Source organism: Pyrus communis, chromosome 9, assembly GCF_963583255.1.
Source record: "Pyrus communis chromosome 9, drPyrComm1.1, whole genome shotgun sequence".
NCBI classification, from domain to species: Eukaryota; Viridiplantae; Streptophyta; class Magnoliopsida; order Rosales; family Rosaceae; genus Pyrus; species Pyrus communis.
In genome coordinates, this window is record NC_084811.1 from 26,716,735 (window position 1) to 26,739,568 (window position 22,834).

The 22,834-nt window shown below is 39.3% G+C and overlaps 1 protein-coding gene and 1 pseudogene across 1 annotated transcript; one reads left to right on the forward strand and one right to left on the reverse strand.

Moving 5' to 3' along the window:
• Positions 1–53: 53 nt before the first annotated feature.
• LOC137744087 (uncharacterized) lies at positions 54–1,505 on the reverse strand (annotated as a pseudogene).
• Positions 1,506–17,862: 16,357 nt separating this feature from the next.
• LOC137745942 (binding partner of ACD11 1) lies at positions 17,863–22,163 on the forward strand. The gene is made up of 8 exons (XM_068485975.1): positions 17,863–18,034; positions 18,131–18,234; positions 18,656–18,731; positions 19,313–19,381; positions 19,465–19,530; positions 20,040–20,374; positions 21,186–21,309; positions 21,771–22,163. Exons 1-8 carry the CDS (start codon positions 18,023–18,025, stop codon positions 21,786–21,788), a joined length of 804 nt encoding a protein of 267 aa, XP_068342076.1. The 5' UTR covers positions 17,863–18,022; the 3' UTR covers positions 21,789–22,163.
• Positions 22,164–22,834: the final 671 nt, after the last annotated feature.

Genomic DNA, 22,834 nt, shown 5'->3' on the forward strand with positions numbered 1-22,834 from the left:
ACTACAATTTTAAATTAATTAAGAGGTAATAGTAGGAATTGATTCAATGTTTGTGCTATAACTAGCTAGATTAAGTTTAAAATGTACTTTAACTAACAATAAATCCAATAAACAAAACCCAAGTTGTTGAAATATAAAATGATGATGCTTCAACACATAAATTATACAGAATCATTTGATTTCGAGACCGTCAAAGCAACAAGAAATTCTCTATAGTCGCCGGACGGGATGTTGTCACAGATTGCATCTCTCAGTTCCATCCCATGCTTCTTCTTAAACTCCCTTTTAATTTCATCCAAGTCTACTTCTGCCCTGCTCACCATCACACGTCGCACTGCACCTTCGTCGCTGATACACCCCTTCATGCTTGCATACAACATCTGCTAATTAGCTCAACTAGTTAATTAATTTGTTTAATCTTCTCCAATTCTTAATCTCAAGGAATTAAACTTAGCAAAAAATAAATACAACAGTAATTTACCGTAGCGAAATAGTCAGGTGGATTGTAGATGCATTGTACTACCATTTTCATTGCATTTTCAAGTTCTCCGTAGTTTCTGGTTTTCAGGGACTGCAGCACACAAAATAATAAGCTGTTGTTTAAAACTCCAGAAAACTGAGCAGAATGTGAAACTGTGATTGGAAATTAACTGTTAATTAGTTAATTAATTACCTCTGTATACTCATGTCCGTAGATGTGTTTATAGCACGAAAATGTAAGCTTAAGCTGCGGAATACTCCGTTTACTTAGTATTTCTAAGACAACGGCTTCTTCTATGGGACCGGAACCCCCCTCCCCAGTTTTGTAAAGCCTCCTTGCGTCCACCTTCGCGATATGTTGGCTAACGTCCGCATGGTGTGCCTTATGTGATGCAACCAATGCTACCAGTATCTGTTGTGTAATAATATGCAAACATTGTGTTGTTTCATTTTTTAGGCTTCATTAATTACTATATAACGAGGTTTAATTAATGATAATTACCTTTTGGTAAGGATTGGGAGGCTCGATGTTGATGATATCTTAGTCTAACTGCCTCCAAAATCTTCTGTAGTATGCTTGCTTGATCAGAAGGATATGACTCGATTTTCGACCCACAAAAATCTCTACAAGCGCGTTGTAGTTTGTATTGCCTTTCTGATCATCAAGGGCCTCGCGGACCACGACAGCATCACGCTCGTGCTGCTCAGTCATCCACATAGACAAGGCAGCACATAATTTTGGTGAAATCCCAGCAGCAGCTGCTTCTTTGAGTCTGTTTACCAAGTCATCTCCATAGATTGACTTGTAAGTTTCTCTAATCTGTTGCCTCTCATGCCGCGTTCGATTTGCCAAAGCTCGAGCCAATCGGTTTAGCTGTGCCCAAGAAACATGAATCTCTCTGCATTCAGTTTCAAAACTGAGGGTCGACATGGCCAGCATTATTTTTGATTGGTTATTGAAGTGCAGAGACTACATATTAATGCACGGATGACTTGCAGCCCAAGGAAGGGATTTTTCTTTTCACTTTTTGGGCATGCCAATTTTGTTAAGTGGTAGTGCTGGATAGCAGTGTATTTATTCATATAAGTGGAAGTCCAATGGAAAACGAAGCATGTGAAATTTGTTTTGTAGCAAAAGGTTGGTGGATTCCTATTAGACAATGACTATGAACCGACCTACTTTTTGGCAACTTTTCTGAAGTCCGTTCCAGCCTCATCCGTCTCTCTTTTCGTTTAGCATTGTAGAAGTACCATTTTAAGTATTGTCGACCTTAAATTACAAAAATTTACGTGATGCGTAAGTTGAGTAATTTAATGAATTAACTACATTTTTATGTGGTTGATTGTTGATGCAGGTGTGTCACTACCAAGCTTCGTGGGGCAAATACTTATGAGTGTAGTAGTATACGATGGAATGTGTTTCTTATTTCTTAATTAGGCGAACTCAACCGAATAAGGAACGCTCTTGGCTGGGTTCTAAAACCTAAATACAAGGTTATGCTTTTGCTACTAAATTCAATCTTCAACACCAGGTTCGACATCTTTAACTATATTTGTAAAAATATAAGTGCATTGATTATGTATCAAACTGTAGGGGCAAAGATACTCAAAAGAGACGAGTGTCTTTATAACAAAGATGGTTCAACCGTCGTTTGGTGAAAGGATCAAAAATACTTTGCCGGCAGAGACTTGAGATAATAACCAGTTGAAAGAGGAGAGCTTGTTGTTTAACCAAATTGTCAAGACTCCTAGGCCGATCTGATTCTACAATTGCAGAGCTGTTTAATCAAATTGTCACTTTCGCCGGTTGTCAACCTAGCAATGTTTAATCAAATTGAATTTGCGCTGATGTGTTAGTGGAGTGGTTAATATTTTTTTTCAAGGATGTGATAGAGTTTCATGTAGAGTATTGATTTGTGTGTTGAGTTGAAGGTCCTTTTTTTCATTGTATGCAACTTTTTATTGGTAGGGACGTGCATGCCTTTGAATGCTAAGTCTGCCGAATTGTAGAGTCAGAGAGCACCACTTTAGATTCCCTTGATCATACTGTAAACACGGAAAATTCCTGAAACAAGAAACAAGAATACGTGCACAAAATATATTTTATGTTTAATGATTTTGGGGTTACAATCTCTTTGTAATTTGATCCTCTGATTCTATCTTCGTAGGGTGTAGGTTTGTGGATGAGCTGTTGATCCAAAGGGCCGTCGGGGCTTGATCTAGGGATGAACAGTTGATGAACGGATCTTCGAGGGCTTTTGAGCTTGATCTTGAAGACTGGGTGTATGGATTTCTTCAAGGGGCCGTCGGGGCTTGATCTTGAGGGTTGATGGATGAGCGGATCTTCAAGGGCTTTTGGGCCTAATCTTGAAGACTGAGTGTATGGATTTCTTCAAGAGGCCGTCGGGGCTTGATCTTGAGGGTTGATGGATGAGCGGATCTTCAAGGGCTTTTGGGCCTAATCTTGAAGACTGATTGGATGTGTGGATTTGTTGAGGTTGTTGATCCAAAGGGCCGTTGGGGCTTGATCTTAGGACGAACGGATGATGAACACTTTCTTCAAGGGGCCGTCGAGGCTTGATCTTGAGTCGGTGGAAGTTCTTCAAGGGCCGTCGGGGCTTGACCTTGAAGGAGAATTTGACGAAGAACGAAGAGTGTTTTCTTGATCCTTCGGGATTTGCTTGAGAGCTTTAGAGTTTCAAGGCTTCAAGGTTTTGGTGTGATGTAAATTCCCTTCTTTCTTTCTTCTTCTTCCTTTCCCTCCTCCCAAAATGAATGCCTTGGCTTCCTATTTATAGAATTCCAAAACTTGATTTTTGGATTTAAATAATCAGATGAAATAAATCATTTCTGCCAGGTAATGACACGTGTCCTATTTGATGACTTTTCCAATTTATTTCGATTTTTCGTTGAGTCACACGTTACATGTAAAATTTATGTAACACGTGAGCGTTGAAATTTTAATTATTGGTCAACATTCATTTCACCGAAATTTCGATGTCCACAAATGCCCCCACTTCAAGGCGCGTCGTAGACATGTGCTTGTCACGTGTAGAAGATGCGTTTTGAAGTCCCTTAATGTAGATGTCAACCCAAGGACCGTCGAGGCTTGATCTTGAATTGAGCTGGAAATTTCTTCAAGGGCCATCGAGGCTTGATCTTGAGTTCGACTGGAAGATTTTCTGGTTTCCTCCAATCGTTGATTTTCCACAAGCTTAATCTTGAACTGGGCTGGAAGATTCTTTTGGTCTCCTCCGAAGGTCTGAACTTACTCCTTTTATCTGGAGTTGAATTTGATTCAAGGGTGGTGAACACTTGATTTTGAATCGGACTTGTGATTTCTTCAAGGGCCATTGAGGCTTGATCTTGAACTGGGCTGGAGGATTCTTCTGGTCTCCTCCGCTCGTTGATTTTCCTTTGTGCTACTCTTGAACTGGGCAGCAGGATTCTTTTGGTCTCCCCCCGAAGGTCTACGAGCGGTTTCAGGATATGGCAGGCAAGTACGAGGTGGAGGTGCTGACCTGTTTCTTTGTTCAATCTTTCCAATTCGTATTGAATACGAATCGGAAATATTGAAGTTTCCTTGTCCCTTCTCTGGCAGTGTATCAACCGTTGAAGATGACTACTCGAGAGCAATACTAGGTAAGCAATCAGGAATAGATTCCAGGTAGTCGGTTCCAGATCGGAAGACTGACTCCAAGTGCCGCTGACTGCTCTCTTTCACTTTGCCATGCGAGTAATAACAAAGACAAAGGAAAAGACAGGGAAAAAGCATGATATGAGATACCTTTGCTTTCGAAGAAGCAGCGAATGAATCAGCACATATATTTGTTGTGCTTGTCTCCACATGCTTCGATGTATCATTTTCGCTTGCCTTACTTGCTCCCCTTTGCAGAAGTGGTATTTCCTTATGCAGGTTTAGCATCTTCTCTTGTAGTATTTGTCCTCCGATGCAGGAGTTGAATGCAACCTTTGCATTTAAATGGTGCTTCACTCCTTGGTGGCAACTGGTTTGAGTGGAGGTTTCGACATATTGCTTTCTTTGTCCTTGTCTTGGCAGGTGAGAACAAGGGCAAAGGAAAAGATAGGGAAAAAGCATGATATGAGATACCTATGCTTTCGCCCTTGATGATGTGAGATACCTTTGCTTTCGAAGAAGCAGCGAATGAATCAGCACATATATTTGTTGTGCTTGTCTCCACATGCTTCGATGTATCATTTTCGCTTGCCTTACTTGCTCCCCTTTGCAGAAGTGGTATTTCCTTATGCAGGTTTAGCATCTTCTCTTGTAGTATTTGTCCTCCGATGCAGGAGTTGAATGCAACCTTTGCATTTAAATGGTGCTTCACTCCTTGGTGGCAACTGGTTTGAGTGGAGGTTTCGACATATTGCTTTCTTTGTCCTTGTCTTGGCAGGTGAGAACAAGGGCAAAGGAAAAGATAGGGAAAAAGCATGATATGAGATACCTATGCTTTCGCCCTTGATGATATGAGATACCTTTGCTTTTGAAGAAGCGGTGAATGAATCAGCACATACTTCAATCTATCGTTTCCTCCTGGGTCATCTGTACTCCAGGCATCTGGTATCTTCAAAGGTTGAATAGGTTTTCTCAAGGGAAGAAGAAGAATTGAGTATTTCGAGAGGCTTTGCTGGGAGTGCGCCCTCAGAGGTGAGGAAGAGTTGGGCATTTTCTTCAGGTCTGCCTTGCCATAAGAGACGAAGGTCGACACATATAGGGATTTCTTAATAGCAAGTAGTGGTACCGTTCTTTTACCCTTGTCGACAAACGTCTCTTCGATATCTGAACGACGCCTCTTCGATTTCTGAACGACGCCTCTTCGATTTCTGAACGAGCGCCACTTTTGACAAAGTTGCACGCGTTTTCTGAAAAGCAGAGAAAGCGTCGCCGAACTTTACGCTTGTCGGCTAAAGACGTGTAGTTGCGATGATGGCCTCCACGTGTTCTCGACTTTGTCAGATATCTTTTGACAAAGTTGAACGCGTTTTCTGAAAAGCCGCGAACGCGTCGCCGAACTTCACGCAGGAAAATCCGGATTTTTGAATCGGTGGTCGTGTCGCTTGGCTTTTTACAGAGGTATCGATCACTCCAACATACACACTCTGAAAATTGCCCATTCTTGAAAATCGTCTCCGGCCTTTTGAGAATTATCTTCATCCACCCATTCTCTCTGAACACCTTTGAAAAAAAATGACTAACTCATCGAACCTTTGCTTAGATTTGAGTCTCAGCAGCGATCCGGTTGCACCCGGTCAAGGTAATGTATGGCGCCCTTCTTTTTTATCTTCTAACGGTCCTCTTACAGGTGAAGACTCCGTGATGCAGGACGCCACAACAGCTACAATAGTAGCTAGGAACCTCCTCACTCCAAAAGATAGTAGGCTGCTGTCAGGACGGTCCGATGAGTTGGCCGTTCAAGAGTCCCTCGCTCTCAGCGTTCAGTGTGCAGGCTCTGTATCCAACATGGGCCAACGCCTACTTGCTCGCTCCCGTCAGGTTGAATCGTTGATGGCAGAGGTGGAAAGTCTCAAGCAAGAGATCAAGCAGCTGAAGTATGAGAATAGAAGTTTGCACGTGCTTGCAAACAACTATTCGACGGGCATGAAGAGGAAGCTTGATGAGCTGCAAGAGTCTGAAGGTCGGATTCAAAGTGACCGTCAAAGGTTTTCGTCTTTCCTCCAGAGGCACATTTTTCCTGGGTCTTCTAGCGTTTGGCCAAGTATTGAGGCCTCGAATGCTCTATCTTCGATGCCTCCCGCTCCTGGAGTTTTGCCACGTAGTGGGGCTTCACGTGAACAACCTTTGTGAAAGCTCCATCTTTTTTTTTTTTTTTTTTTTTTTTTTTTTTTTGTACACACTTGTAATTTCTTGGAGATTAATGGACATGCTTTATTTTATTCAGTGTATTGTGTTAAATACAAATAAAACATATACATCACTAAGATTTTTTTATTTTTTATTTTTTATTTTTATTTCCCGGTGGCGCTGATCCACCAAAGTTTTTTTTTTTTTTTTTTGAAAGTGGCCAACTTGGCTATGCTTTCAGCTAGACCACAACTTGCAAATGCTTTTGACTATAAAAAATTATAAAGGAAGAAAAGGAGAAACATTTTCCTTGTTTTGGGGAGGAAAAACAGGAAAAATTTTTTTTTTTTTTTTTTTTTTTTTTTTGTTTTTTTCTTCAACATCCGTTGGGAGCTAGACCACAACTTGCAAATGCTTTTGGCTATAAAAAATTATAAAGGAAGAAAAGGAGAAACATTTTCCTTGTTTTGGGGAGGAAAAACAGGAAAATGTCTTTTTTTTTTTTTTTTTTTTTTTATTTTTTTTTTTTTATGGTGCTGTCCACTCAGATTCCATCATTTTTTTTCCTTTTATATGGTGATCTGCAAGGCTGAATTTGTGGGTGAAAACCCAGGCCGAGTCCAAGAGAAGACGGAGGAGATCTTTGGGTGTGAGTTGACAAACTTTGATTTTGTCAATCACATTCAAAGGCAGCAGCAGAGGCAAGCAGACGGATGAGATCTTTGGGTGTGAGTTGACAAACTTTGATTTTGTCAATCACATTCAAAGGCAGCAGCAGAGGCAAGCAGATGTGAGTTGACAAACTTTGTTTTTGTTAATCACATTCAAAGGCGGCAGCCATGGCGGAAGTGCAGAAGCAGCCAGAGCTTGAAGTAGTGCAAAGCGTTGAGCTTCGCGATCGGCTAGTCGTTTGACAGCGGTCACTGAAGTTCTTCGCCGATTTTGATCATGACGGCTAGAGTGACGAGCTTGAGGTTATTGGTAGCGTGAGGAGACAGAGGAAGAAGCTCCACCATCACCATTGAGCACAGGCAAGGAGCACAGCCACTGAGAACAGGTAGCAGTGAGTTCCCATTTGTCGCCCGTGTAAGTGTTGATGCGGTGAGTGTAAGGCACGATCACGTCCTTTACAAGCGATCCTTGGTCCTCCCTCAACCGCCCAAAATCGCAAACAAGCAGTACACAATTTTTTTACTTTGTCAATCACTTTGTACAGAGCATTGGGGTCCGAAGCCATGATCACATGGTCTCGGCCGTTGTTCCTACCTTGATAACAGGCATTTGTCCTCCAAACATCAGAACAACACCCATCTGAAGCATAATTCTGAAGGTGTCCCTAATGTTGTTGGCGCTGAACTCCTTGAAGCTCTCAGCGCAGTCGCCGCCCTGCAAGAGAAAAACGTTGCCCAAGGCTGCCTCGGCTAGCTTCTCCTCCAAGTGCCTGGCCTCTCCGGCGAACACAATCGGAGGAAAAGACTCGATGGTCTTGAGCACCGTCTCCAGCTCGTTTACATCTGGGTACTCCGGAAGCTGCAGGGCCTTCTTGGATTTGTTCTTCCGATGATCTGGGAAATCGACAGTGATGATGGACGACTCTGCCGGAGCTAAAAAACGGGTCGTCAACGAGCTGGACTTGCTGCTGACTAGGCTGTATCCCAGCGACGGCGCCGCCCATTAAAGGATCGAAATTAGGCGGCGGGACGTTAATCTCGGAGATCATGGTCTCGAGCCACGTCGACAGATCCGACGGGTTATAGTGAACGGTGTCAGAAGCGAACTGAGAGAGTCCATCTTCCTGAGCACAACCCATAAATTCTTCAAGCTGCTCAAGCTTCTGAGCAACATCCGCCATGTCCGAAGACCGAACCTTGTACCCCAACACTGCCAGAAGTTTGTCCATCCCACCGTCCATTCTCTGGGATTCGTCCGGCCACATCTTGGCCTTGCCGAAGTCGACCCCGGCAGAGGTGGAAGCTATGGACGGGTCTGGATGCTGCTGCGGCAGCGGATACTGATTCAGCTGATGAATCTGATGCTCCCCTTTCATTTTTCTGGATCAATTTCCAATTTTGTTGAATTGGGTTTGCAACAAATTCCGAGTCGAGAAATGGGTTGGGCTCGGAAATGAAAGAGCGCTAGGAATGGGCGAGGAATCTGAGCATTGAGGATATGAGGGCATGGCTTGGGCTTGGATTTGGGCTGCTTCTTTTTGTGGACTTCAACTTCTGTTTCTTTGAGTTGGCATGGGTCTTAAGTGTAGGCAAACCCACTTTAACATGTATATATATATATATATATATATATATATATATATATATATATATATATATATATATATATATATATTTTTTTTTTTAATTTTTTAATTTTAACAAATAACATGTAATTTTTTTGTACGAAGAATGTAATAATATTGACTTTCATTAGTCACTTTTACTACAACCTCATTTTGATGTGACTGAACTCAAATTTAAACGTTCAAGCTACCTACATACCCTTCCAACAAAGAGATCAAGTCGAAACGTAGTTCAAATGCCCTCTTTTTTTTTTTTTTTTTTTTGATGATGATTTTGCCGTACACAGTTTATGCTCTTGCGGGCCAGGAGCGTGGTGCGTTTGCAGTTTCAGCTCATGCAGACAGGGAGCTTTTGGCGTCGTTTGCAGTTTCAACTCGTGCAGACAAGGAGCTTTTGTTGTCGCCTTTTATGCTCGTGCGGACAAGGAGCTTTTGTTGTCGCCTTTTATGCTCGTGCGGACAAGGAGCTTTTGTTGTCGCCTTTTATGCTCGTGCGGACAAGGAGCTTTTGGAATTTGTCAAACGATCTTAGAGAGGCATTCCTTGCAATCTTCATAGCAAGGAGTCTTGACTGAGTGATTGAAGAAGTCTTTGGGGAAGAAATCGCGCATCGTGATGTCAACGGGCGATCTTTGTGTCATAATTTCATCATCCTCAACATTTTCATGTAGCTTTGAAGGTTGACGGTAGCTGCTTTGCCCCCTTTCTGATTGGTGAACTTGTGGAGGAGACCTATGTTTCTTGTGCATTTTCTTTGGAGTGACATAAGTCCATCCTTCATCTTCACTTGACTTGACTGACATGGTTTTGGAGTATGCCCCCAACGGTTGAGGTGAAGATTTTGAGTTCAAAGAGCCAGAAGTGACGGTGGTATAGTTTGACTTCACCACATCATTAAGATCTAGCTCGATGATCCCTTTCTGAGCCAACTTCATGATGAGATCTTTTAGCACAAAGCACTTTTCTGTCGGATGACTAATGAAGCGGTGGAATTTACAGTACCTTGGACTGTCAGTACGGTTCATATCTTCTGGCCGTTTACACTCAGGTAGGTCGATCACCTTTTTTTCCAGCAAGTCATCTAGCATGGCAGCCACGTCAGAGTCGGGGAATGGATAAGTCTTCTCCTCAAGCTCCTTCAAAGTGCGTCTACGTATCTCTTGATCACGAAAAGCTTCGGTTTGAATCGCCTTGCCTCGTGTATGGGTTTTGACTGGAGTTGTGTTGACCGTCATTGTTTCCTTGGTGGGTTTCCACGCAGCCTTATCTACCTTGGGCCCCAAAACTTTGTCATTCTTGTAGTCGGCGATCTGTTCTTTCTTCCCATGACGGGTGATGCTTAACTCCATATCATGGGCGCGGGTGGCTAACTCCTCAAATGTTCGTGGTTTGATGCCTTGAAGGATGTAGTGTAGTCCCCACTGCATGCCTTGAACGCACATCTCAATGGCGGAGGTTTCAGAAAGCCGATCTTTGCAATCCAGGCTTAATGAACGCCATCTATTTATGTAGTTGATGACAGGTTCATCTCTCCACTGTTTCGTACTGGTCAGCTCTAGCATGCTTACAGTACGACGAGTGCTGTAGAAACGGTTGAGGAATTCCCTTTCTAGCTGGTCCCAACTGTTGATAGACTCAGGTTCGAGGTCAGTGTACCAGTCAAAAGCGTTACTTTTCAGCGAACGCACGAACTGTTTGACAAGGTAGTCTCCCTCTGTCCCAGCATTGTTGCAAGTTTCAATGAAATGGGCGACATGTTGCTTCGGGTTGCCTTTTCCATCGAATTGCATGAATTTTGGGGGCTGATAACCCCTTGGCATCTTCAAAGCATCAATCCTCTTGGAGTAAGGCTTTGAGTACAGTACGGAGTCGTGCGAGCTTCCTTCGTACTGTGTCTTGATAGTGCTTGCAATCATCTCCTGTAGCTGCTGGATAGAGAGAGATCCCATGGATGTCATTGCTTGGTCTGGCTTCGGCTTCTCTTCAGCTTTCTCCACTGGTGGCTCCTCTTCTTCGTCACCTTCTTTCTTTAATAGGCCAATATTTGGGTCGACTTTTACGTCGGGCAGTGCATCTAGTTGGTTGACAAGTGCGGCAATCTGCAAGTCCTTCTCTTCCATAGTCTGTGTGAGCTTTGCGATTGCTTCATTCATCTGAGCTAGCTGTTCTTCAACAGAGGTGACGCCGATGGTCATGACTTGTGCAACCAATAGGCATGACTTTCCTTCAGACATCCAGGGTGCTGATGAAGAAACCCATTGGCCATTTTGGGATGTCATCTTATGCGCCTTAGCAGCATGCTTTGGTGCCCCCAGCAAGGTTAGGTTGATGATAGACTCGCGCCTTTGATGTTCCCTTTGCTCGCTTAGCGGTACCAATTTTGAAGCGGCATGTTGATGAGTGGTTGTGGTGCCAATGGATGCTCCATTCGTGGCGGAAGTGCTTATGCTTCTTCCCTTGGTGGTTGCAAGAACGGCTTGTCCCTTGCTTGATGCCATTGATTTTGGAGGTGTGCTTTGGTTGTTGTCAACTCCGTAACCATGCTCCTTCAACTTCTTTTGAGTTTTGGTGAGGTCGCGATCTTTGTCGTTGACGGTGTTTGAAACCTTCTTTCCAAGATTTGAAGAGGAAGCAAAGTCATGCCTAGCCTTTGACATGAGTTCGTAGGCATTTGGGTTGAAGCCTTCTTCGGTCCTCTTAGTTGGAAGAGAGCTTGGTTTCACCATGACACCATGTTGCGCCTCCAGACGGTTGATGAATCCGGCGGTTTGCAAGTTTTTCTCCTCTGCAATCTTTATCAGCCTTGCAATTGTTTCCTTCATCTGAACCAGCTGTTTTTCAATAGAGGTAGTGCCGATAGTCATGACTTGTTCTTTGTTTGAAGCCATGGACTGTGCTTGAATATCTTGAACGGAGACAGAGATGAGAGGTAGAGATTGTCCCACTGGGCGTGCCAAATTTGTAAACACGGAAAATTCCTGAAACAAGAAACAAGAATACGTGCACAAAATATATTTTATGTTTAATGATTTTGGGGTTACAATCTCTTTGTAATTTGATCCTCTGATTCTATCTTCGTAGGGTGTAGGTTTGTGGATGAGCTGTTGATCCAAAGGGCCGTCGGGGCTTGATCTAGGGATGAACAGTTGATGAACGGATCTTCGAGGGCTTTTGAGCTTGATCTTGAAGACTGGGTGTATGGATTTCTTCAAGGGGCCGTCGGGGCTTGATCTTGAGGGTTGATGGATGAGCGGATCTTCAAGGGCTTTTGGGCCTAATCTTGAAGACTGAGTGTATGAATTTCTTCAAGAGGCCGTCGGGGCTTGATCTTGAGGGTTGATGGATGAGCGGATCTTCAAGGGCTTTTGGGCCTAATCTTGAAGACTGATTGGATGTGTGGATTTGTTGAGGTTGTTGATCCAAAGGGCCGTTGGGGCTTGATCTTAGGACGAACGGATGATGAACACTTTCTTCAAGGGGCCGTCGAGGCTTGATCTTGAGTCGGTGGAAGTTCTTCAAGGGCCGTCGGGGCTTGACCTTGAAGGAGAATTTGACGAAGAACGAAGAGTGTTTTCTTGATCCTTCGGGATTTGCTTGAGAGCTTTAGAGTTTCAAGGCTTCAAGGTTTTGGTGTGATGTAAATTCCCTTCTTTCTTTCTTCTTCTTCCTTTCCCTCCTCCCAAAATGAATGCCTTGGCTTCCTATTTATAGAATTCCAAAACTTGATTTTTGGATTTAAATAATCAGATGAAATAAATCATTTCTGCCAGGTGATGACACGTGTCCTATTTGATGACTTTTCCAATTTATTTCGATTTTTCGTTGAGTCACACGTTACATGTAAAATTTATGTAACACGTGAGCGTTGAAATTTTAATTATTGGTCAACATTCATTTCACCGAAATTTCGATGTCCACACATACCCTTATAATTATCTCAGCATCAATTCAGAAAGAAATTGGTTGCATAAAAGACCAAATTCATTTGCTTTATGGGATAAAAGCACATGCTAATATCAACTCAGGGCTCCTTGTTGATGTGTGATATCTACACTCTTTTTTACTTCTCACACCTTTGTAATTTTTGACTGTCGAATCAAATGAGTTGAAGAAGATCAAAGAATATAAATTAACAAGAGGTGTAAATAGCACACCCCTACTCTTTTATCCTTATATCTTGCATAGAAAAAGGTCAAGATAATTCCACTAAACTGTTAATAGATATTTATCAGGATTAAAAATCACAATATTATTTGTCAACAACAATTGAAAGTTATCTTAACAGTTTCTCCATCCAACGGTCTAGAATACATAAGCTGATAGTGCTAAAACGGGTACAAACAAGTATAAATACAACTAGCACTATCGTGAGATATTAATGTGTTTCCTCCTTATGCAACGAGTTTGAATCCACTTTTCCATAATTGAAAATGAATTAGAGTAGATTATCGTCTTTTAAAAAAGTTAAACAAGAAGCTTTTTGATCTCATAATACATGAGAAGTACAATTAGGCATTTATTTATTTTATTTTGGAGGATGAGCCAATTGAATTCGATGCAATTCAACATTATACCGCTATTCTAAAAATTTGATATCGAATCGTGTTGGATTAAGTAATAGAGAGATCAAATTCCACATTACCTAATAAAATTAAACTAACCTTGACTTTACGTGTAAAGAGGGAAAAGATATAATTACCAAGAGGGCAGCCAAGGGTGAAAGAGATCATAAATTTGGGGTTTAGGAAAAGTGCTAAAGGGGTCAGACAGAGTGTTCTTGTTACTAAAATTATTTGTTTTCATATATATGAGTGAAATTTAATTGGTGATCACTTTTGAATTCCACTTTTTTAACCCAACGATATTGGGTGGTAGTGTAAGTTTTTGGTTTAAATCACACAATTAACTAGTTATAGTTAAGTATTAACTTTGTCGTTGATACTAGTAGAATATGAGATCTTTCACTTACAAGATGGATGAATACCCCTAAAAAAAAAAAAGTCACCGATTCAGTTACAAGATACTATCATTATTGCCTAAACAATTAGACAACCAACCCGTAATCTTAATGATGTAAGTGCAACAGCGAAGCTTTACCAACTGAGCTATATCCTCCGAGCCAAGTGGAGCATGCATGAATATCAAAATCGTGATTTAACATAGCATACAAAGTGGTATCGAAACTCGTGGTGTTTTGGATGGCTCCCTTACGGACCTTTTGCATATTTTTTCTTGGGGACCAACTCCATGGAATGGTCGAAACATGCATACTGGTGTCTGAAGGAAATTAAGACAAGGGTCATCACATGCATATAAAGTAAAATAACATGCGTGTTCTCGCTTTGGAGTACAAAGAGGAAACATCACGCCCTCAATCCATCAACCGGAGCAACCATCCCACGATCTTCGATAATTTTCCATTCAGTGTGTTCAAGATTAAAGTGTTTCTATATTTTAATCATATAGTAAATGAATAAATCATGTACATGGAAGTGAAATAGAAAATATTGAAAAATTGTCGGTGAAGGCAAATGTTAGAGATTTCGTCTTAAGATAATTTTACGCCCCACTATTTACCAGTGGTTGATTGGCGCTTGTTTTTCAAAATACAACGACTACATCTTTATAATAGTAGCACTTCAAATCACGAAATTCCAATAAATCACACAATTGTTGAATACCCACTTATATGGACTCAACGATACATGACTACATTGGGACTCGTCTATTTGTAAAAGTTGAGATGCTACTTTGGAAATTATGTGACAATTCATGAAGAGTAAAAAATGACAACTGTTTATTTGAATTTCATATTAAGATAGACACATTTCTTTTCACCAAAATATCACTTAAAATTTCCATTCAATTAATAAATTTAATATTAGAATAATACTAAATTTTCCAACACGTTCAAGATTAATGTGGATTGTTTTGAAACCGTTGAAGTATGTCTCACATCATAAATCTAATGAAGTTAATTTGCTCTTATATTGCAAGTGACCCTTTACCATAGTGGTGGAGAGAAATGTTGTTCTTGCACTACGGTGTGGGTTCGAACTATGTCGGTTTTTTAATCTAACATCTAATCTGACAAATCTATCGTTAACAAGTTATATTGAACAATTCTACTACTAATTCTATTGTATTGATACATTATGTGTAAAATCTCACACCTATTAAACTGAATGTGTGGTTGGATCGCGGACAATATCAATATTGATTAGTGTTGTGTGCTAACTGCATCAAGGCCTTTTGTATCGTAATCAGCTTGCTTTGATATGCTTCGTGCCAACGGAGTCACTGAAGTTAGCTGCTACAATGTAGCACAAGATTTGGCTTGTTTTGTGATTAGTTATGATTTTGCATCTCCTTTCTGTTTTTCCTTTTTTTTCCCTCTCTGTCGTCCATCCTCCTTCCGTTTCTCCTCGATCCCACCTTTTAGATTTGCAACCACTAATCTTCCTCGCGATTCTTTCGGAAGGTGCGTTTAGTTCCGGCTCCGCTGGTCATGCACACCACCTCCTTCCATCTGTGCGCCCTTGTTGACACCGTTGCTTGTGGGTTGTTTCTTCCCGCGAGCTTCCTTAATTTGGTCCTTCAATTGGTGGCTGCAACTTCTAGTGTGCTCTTTGGAGGACGATCGAGTCTTTTGTTCTTCCACTTTTTGGATACTGGTCGGCTTGATTTCAGGCAGTTGTTGGGTGTTGGTTTGCGGCGTTGGTTGCTGACTTGCTGGTTTCTACATTGTGTTCTTGGGTTTTTCTGTTTTGGGCTCTTTGGGGTTACTTTTGGGGTCTCTTTTTGTTGTGTGCTTATTTTGTGTTTGGACCTTTTTATGTAATTATGTTTTCTGTTTGTTGGTAAAGAAATTACCTTTGACCAGAAAAAAAATTTTGTAACATGGAAGCATGTTATTACTATCTTTGAGACAGTGCTTGCACATAAAGAATGTCATGCAGCATGTTCTCTTTAAAAATATTCGTGTTGGTGTTATCCTCAATGCATAAGCAGGCAGTGACAAGAAACTAGCGTCCCACTTTTTTATATACATTGATTATATTCTACTGGAAGGAAAATGAGTTAAGCCACACATTGAATTAGTTATGATTATGTTTGAACATAATGTCAATATTTATCACTTAAGTCAAATATGAAACTTCTTATTTACAAATAACAAAATTATTACTCGGTCGCATTATTGTTTATAAATATATGACTTTGTTATTTTCAATTTTATAATTTTTTATTCAAAATGGTCAATGAGATTGATATAACTTTTCACTTTAGTTCCTTCAATGAAAACCGATAGAAGTGGTTCTTGCATTTGCTCTTTGTAAATACTTTTGATCATTCCGTGAAAAGTCTGTCAATATACTTGTTAACTTATCACAAGAACGACTACGTGACCACCTTTTTTATTTTTATCAAACCAATCTCTCTACTTAACGATTATATTGATAGATTTTTTACAGAATGACCAAAATAATTTACAATAAAAAACTCAAAGATCACTTCTGTCTATTTTGAAAGATTAAAGTAAAAAATTACGCCACTTTTAGAGACTATTTTGACTGAAAAACTTTTTTCATATGAAGAGTAGAAAAGTAGCATCCGAGCTGTGTGTTAGAGTAGAGGTTGGTCAAACCAACATAAGATTAAGACAAATAGCAGAATAGTTAAGAATAAAAATGGATAAGTCCATCCAACTCATCCGGTCCCGTTCGGCGCGCGGACTCTAATTTCAGTTTTGGCCAATTGGAACGCACCACACATTGACCAAGAAAGGAATCATAACATGCTTTTGTCCTTTTACTGTACTACCCATCTTTTTAGCCTTCTTTTTCTTCATAAAATAGTCTGACAAAGAGAAATGTACCTTCCCTTCTACTTATTCTAAATAAGAAGTTTGAATTTTTTTACTTAATCATTTTCTTGTCAAACGTTAATTTATTTTGATAGTTATTCGTTAAATTCGAATATAAATATTTGTATTAAAAGCAAGAATGTTAAACAACCATTCAAAAAAGAACATGTTCTCATGTATGAATTTATTGATTCTTATTTGCAAAAAAAAAATACTGAGTACGTTGTTTTGCATCGTAGAGAAGCAAAGCAACGAGAATTCAACTAGCTCCAAATGTGTTGCTAACTCCCTCCTTTCAAGTAGGATGTCTTCAATAGACACATCAACAACCCTTTCTCAAACGTTATTGAAGAAATGAGGAATTAATCGTCCAACATAAAATGAAAGGATAAATGCTCGTGATCTTTTAAATTGCAAATTTCTGATTATAATCGATGTGAACTTTATGCGATACTGGTAAACATTTTTCCATTCATCTATGCAATGAGATCTCAATTTAGAGACCCCGAAGAACGAAAACACAATATTACTCCATTCCCTTATCATTTCTAGGATTAATCAAAAGAAATATCAATGAATTTGATGTGAAAGGTGATTTCAAGTACACTTATGCCTCTTTTATTTTTTTAAATAAACTAATTTAATTAGTTGGCTAATTATTAGATGTTTTTTACTTGCAAGAAAAAGCTTGTAGTTCAAAGTTTAACATCATTTAACTCTGAGACATAAAAAGGAGAATTTGTAGCAATGGTAAATCAACTTAACTTAACTAGAGCAATTATCTTTTAATAAAAAATTCGTGATCATTGGTCACTTAATTCCTTAAAACGTGCATGTACAACACTTTTCCTTAACTCTGTCAGAACATCCTTTAAAATGAGTTATGGTGTATGGATCATGGTACAACTAGATAAATTAAGGGATCATTGCTCTAATTGGATTAAAGTTGATGAATCATTGCTAAAATTTTTTCATTTAGTTTTCCATATTTGCCCATTGACAAAAATTCTAATGGAATCGACGAAAAAGATTATAGCCTATGTTTTAATAAGTTAAGAGATCAATGATCATAAATTTTTAGTTAAAGAACCATTATTTCAATTAAGTTAAAATTGAAATATCATTGCTACCATTTCTTTGCATAAAAAATGACTTGGGCCAAAAGAAAAGTCTTGTCAGGGACTTTGCTTTGTTATTTCTTCCCTTTGTATCAACTGTGAAGAGCAAAAAGAATAAATCACAGCAATTAATAGAATAAAAACTAAAAAGCACATAAAATGGTGTCGTATCATGAAGCCGAAAGGGCAAAATAGGAAGTTCAATAAAAGAGAAATTTGAGAAGATAGCAGGGTTATTTAAGGAAAATGGTTGTGAAGCTGCCCATCTCCACAAAAATACATTCCTTCTCTCTCTCTCTCTCTCTCTCTCTGGTCTGGTCTGGTGGTTGGCACTTCAATTTTTCTCCCCCAAGTCCTAGCTATACCAACCACCGGCGCCGCCGCCAGCAACTCTTCTGAAAGGAGAAGACTTTCCCTCTTTCACAAAGCTCACACTCACAATGCAGCAGCAGGTCTTCCAACAAACCTACTTAAAGATACAATTTTACTTTTACGTACTTAGATTTTGTGAATTTTAGAAATTAATTTTGAATTTTATTTTTTGGCAGACGAGGACGGTCCAAGTAAAGCAACTGTCAGATCTAGCTAGCGAGAGAGAGATTCACGAGTTCTTCTCCTTCTCTGGGGAAATCGAACGCATTCAGATCCAACGGTAAAAAATTTCGTTTTTTGATTTTTTATACTTACATTTGGGGTTTTCATTCTGTTTGGTTCCCGAGAAAATACAATGTAAGAAGAGAAGGTTTTTTTTTCTTAATTTTCCCGGTAATTTTCAGAGGGAAAGAAAGGTAAATAAAGTAAAAAGGGTAGAGTCAACTTAAGTAAGAAAATATGTATTTACTTACATGCATGCATACTTACATTAAAAATTTGAGAAAATGGAAGAAAAAAGTATTTGACTTGAGTTTATTTTCCAAAAAAATGAAAATTTGAACTTATAATCTGATATATGCTGGAACCCGGTTGTGTGTTTCAAAATTTATCGTCTTTCTTGCATGTAGTGAGCAAAAGACTTAGTGGTAAGCTTTTGTTGCAGTTGTTAATCTTGGTTTCTGAATTGGTTGTCTGTGCAGTGAGCCCGGGAAATCAAAGACTGCATTTGTTACTTTCAAGGATCCCAAAGCTCTTGAAATCGCGTTGTTGTTATCGGTATTGTTCTCAAATTTGTTTTTCAATTTCTTGGAATTGAAGTCAATGCCTAATAAGTAATAATTATTTTCTTCATAAGCAATGCTTGTTTCTTTGTTTTCCTTAGAGGTTGTCTGTTGAGTTGATTAAAATGCAATTTTTGGAAGCGAGCATTGAGCACTTTCTTTAGCTTCAAGCTAGGCTTTTTGTGCTTTCATTTGTATGCTCAATGTGAGTTGCTTTGAAAAGCACTAAAAGAACCCTGGTATCTTAAATGGTGATATGTCAATGGAAAAAGTTATGAGAAGGGGATTTTCCATGCTACTTGTTGATTTCATGCTTAGTTTTTGGTTCAATCTTACAAATTTCAATTGTTTGAAGTGTAACTTACACAATCCATTTCTTTATAGATGCTTGAACTAAGGCTGTCGCATGTTCAGTTCACTTGTGTGACATCTACTACTTTCCTTGACATCATCTGAAGAAGCAGATTCTTCAATTAAATGTTTTGTGCGTTTTAACTTGTTTTGGGAGTCATTTTCAGTGAATACGAATCTTCTGCTCTGTGGCTCTATGTAATGGAAACCGTGTTTTGGTTGCAGGGAGCAACAATAGTAGATCAGATCGTGACCATTTCTCCTGTTCAAAATTATGTACCAATTGAGATGCAGGTAAGCTTCATTTAAAAGTGTCTGCCATCTTGTTTCTTTCCTACAGCCAAAGCTTTGGATTTCATTTTGTGCAATTCATGCAGGAGGTTAGGATGGTCGTAAGTGCTGATTCTGTTGCTCCTGCTGAAAATATTTCACCAGATGCTGAGGTAGCCAATGACACCACCACATATTTTATGATATTAAGAATCTTACCTGTTTAAAAACTTCACATATATAGTTATTTAAGTGCAGTTTCAGTGGATATCAGAGAATTACTGAAAATGGAAAAAATTGTTTGTTGAGAACTTGAGAATGTCAAATCCCACATTGGGGTTTAAACCTTGCATCACCAATAAGATCTTTAATACGGATGAAAACTTATGTTTATATGCATGGTTCGCCATGTATGTCATTTCTCTGTTCTTTTAGGGCATTGTAGTGTATGAATGAGAAAAAATACATAACTAGAAAACAAGGATTAATGACTTGACATGGAATACGTTTTTCCAATTTCATAGCCTTCTGCCTTATAAAATATCTACTAGCACATTCATTTTTTGGATGAGCAAATACCCAAGTGATCTATGCTGAAACCTCCTAACATCTTCAGCAGTTGACTTATTTTTAAATATTTCCTAGTTTATGGGCTCAGGGTATTTTTATTCTCTCGTATCAGGATAAAACTGGCTCCCCTACCAGGGTGTATGTTAATAAAGCACAAGATGTGGTGACCACTATGTTTGCAAAGGGTTCGGCTATTGGACAAGATGCCGTGAACAAGGCTAAAGCATTTGATGAAAAGCATCGGTTGACAGCAAGTGCATCAGAGAAGGTCATTTCCTTTGACAGGAAAGTGGGGCTTACAGAGAAATTGACAGTAGGCATTTCCGTGGTTAATGAGAAAGTGAAGTCTGTTGATCAGAGGCTTCATGTCTCAGATAAAACAATGGCAGCGATATTTGCAGCAGAGAGAAAATTGAATGATACGGGGTCAGCTGTCAAAACCAGCAGGTATATGAGCCCATAGTCAATCTAGTTAGCAGTTTTCTGCTGTAAATTGTTGCATGCCTTCATTAAGAATGAGGTGAAAGTGCAAAATGGATTGTCTGTAAATTAACCAGGGCAGTGGTATACATTGTTCATTTGTTTAACTTGAAGCCTTTTTTGCTTGGTACACATTCTTCAAACACCAAAATACTCATATAGGCCACTTCTATAGTATGTGCTACAAATAAAAATCCGATATTGGGTATACCAAACCCGGTTGTCTTCACACGTTTTCAATTTTTCTAGGTTGGGTTCCACAACTTTGGTAGTATATATTTGTTGACATATACCAGGATCTTTAACTTAAGTAGCACTCATTCTCATAACGCTTTGGTTCTTTGGATTGTTTAGAGTCAGTTTGTAGGTTCAATTTCTGATTTTCTTGTTCTTCACAAATTACTTTTAATAGATGACTGAAACATCATCGCTGTGTGTACCAAAAAATACTTTTTGTTGACCCTCTTTCCATGGACTGGTTTTTCCTATGTTTGTGTTTGTTTGATGGTTCTATTTTCATGTTTTTACTATAATGGACTCACCCCTAAAAAGTGACATAAAAGTAAAGAAGGGAATTGTTATTAGCACTCCAAACAAGTTACCCTGCATTCCTCTTTTATTATTATTTCACTAGGAAAGAGTGCGGGAAGACTGTTTTGGAGTGCCAATAGCTGCTCAAATAAAGAATTGATAGTGTAAATGACAGCATAATCATCTCTATTGATAGATGAGAATAGAAGAGAATGTTAGTTGACAAACTCTTATGTGGTGCTGACAGGTATGTGACTGCTGGAGCAGCGTGGCTAAATGGTGCTTTTGGTAAGGTGGCAAAGGCAGGACAGGTTGCAGGTACAAAAACCAGAGAAAAGTTCCATATGGCTGTCTCAAACTTGACGGCAAAGGTGTGTTTACTTATCTATCAGTATTATTTACATTATTGCTTTTCTGTTTTGGTAAAAATTTACGTTGAGTTCTGAGAGCCAGTAATTTTGTACTTTAGTCACAGTTTTTTTCTAATTTAAAACATAATACGCATAATTTTTCCAACCTTAAAGGGCCACAAAGCCGTATCCATCTTTCTTTAGGTTGAATTTAAGAATTGACTTACCCTCTGTATCTGTTGTAATGCCTTGCTCAATGTGCTAGAGACTCCAGGCCATTACCCCTTTGAAAAATATATGATTAAGCAATTAAATCTTCAACTAATTATTCAATGCAAGAGGAATAATTGTGTCTCCAACCAAATCTCCTACTATTTAGGGTAACTGTATATAATCCGAACCAGAAATGAAGTAAATTTATGCTTGGTTATGTTTTGTCGTAAATTTGTAAATTATAATCGCGTCTCTCCCCTCAAATGCAGGATCCAATTGCTGCGTAAGCCAAAGATTTCAGGTGGGAGAAACAAACCTCGGTGCGCATTCTTCCATGAACACACTCAACAACCATGTTGCGCTGGTGATCAGTTTGAGGACGGGGTTAAATTGAAAACAGGTTGCAGGTTTGGTAAAGATTTGGATGAATCGCCTTGTGATTCGCTCTTTATGGTGTGATGTGTGCACTCAAGTTTTGCATTCATTCTTTTCGTTCTTTATATCATTCGATTTGTAGTGTATTGCCTGTGGCTATGTGTAATTTTTCTGTTAAGTTTTGTTGAGTGGAAGAACATATATAAAAGAGAAGAAATGGTATTTGATTGAACAGAAAGAAATCAGAATTGTGAGAAAATGTTGTTGGCAGAGACTTTTCCTGTTCATTTTGTAAATTTGTTTTTACAAACGACAGTTCATTACATTCAAAATAACAAGAAAGTAATATATAAGTAAATGACTATTTTGGTGTCCCCGTCGGAATATTGGCTGCTAGTATCTCAGCTCCGGGAGTCGGAGTCCCATGCCAGATTTGAGTCCCGGTAGTCTGCCTCCCGAGTTCTGGTATTGGGTGCCAGGAATTAGGGTTACGGATCGGGTACCGGGAGTTAGGGTGTTGCATTTGTGTTTGGGGCGCCGGGGTCCTTGGGGTTTTGTACTGTTTAATGTTTGCCTCGCACCCTTTCAATCGAGCTTGAATGTCTTTCTATAAAATTAGAGTAATTTAGAATATCGTATAATCAAAAGAAAAGAAAGAAAGAAGGATAAAGTTGCATTTTAAAATGAAAACACAAAGTGAAACGAAAAACGAAGGAAAATCTGAAGGTTATGGTTGGGGGTTGTTTATTTGGAGTACAATAAAATATTTACACTAAAAAGTAGGGAAATAAATTAGTTCGAACTTGTCATTATCGAGATTTCAAACTTATTTTAGTAGGTAGATAAATTGGTTCGAATTTGTCATTATCGAAATTCGAACTTAAACGTCTCACTGACATACTAGTGATGAAGAATACCTCATAAAGAAAGAATTTCTCATAACACTTCTTTTTTGTGC

What these genes read in the sequence shown, in the direction of transcription:
- LOC137745942 (XM_068485975.1), top strand. An exon ending in AAATCGCGTTGTTGTTATCG is followed by an intron (nt 18,732 to 19,312) that starts GTATTGTTCTCA and finishes TTTTGGTTGCAG; the next exon opens with GGAGCAACAATAGTAGATCA. An exon ending in TCAGCTGTCAAAACCAGCAG is followed by an intron (nt 20,375 to 21,185) that starts GTATATGAGCCC and finishes TGGTGCTGACAG; the next exon opens with GTATGTGACTGCTGGAGCAG.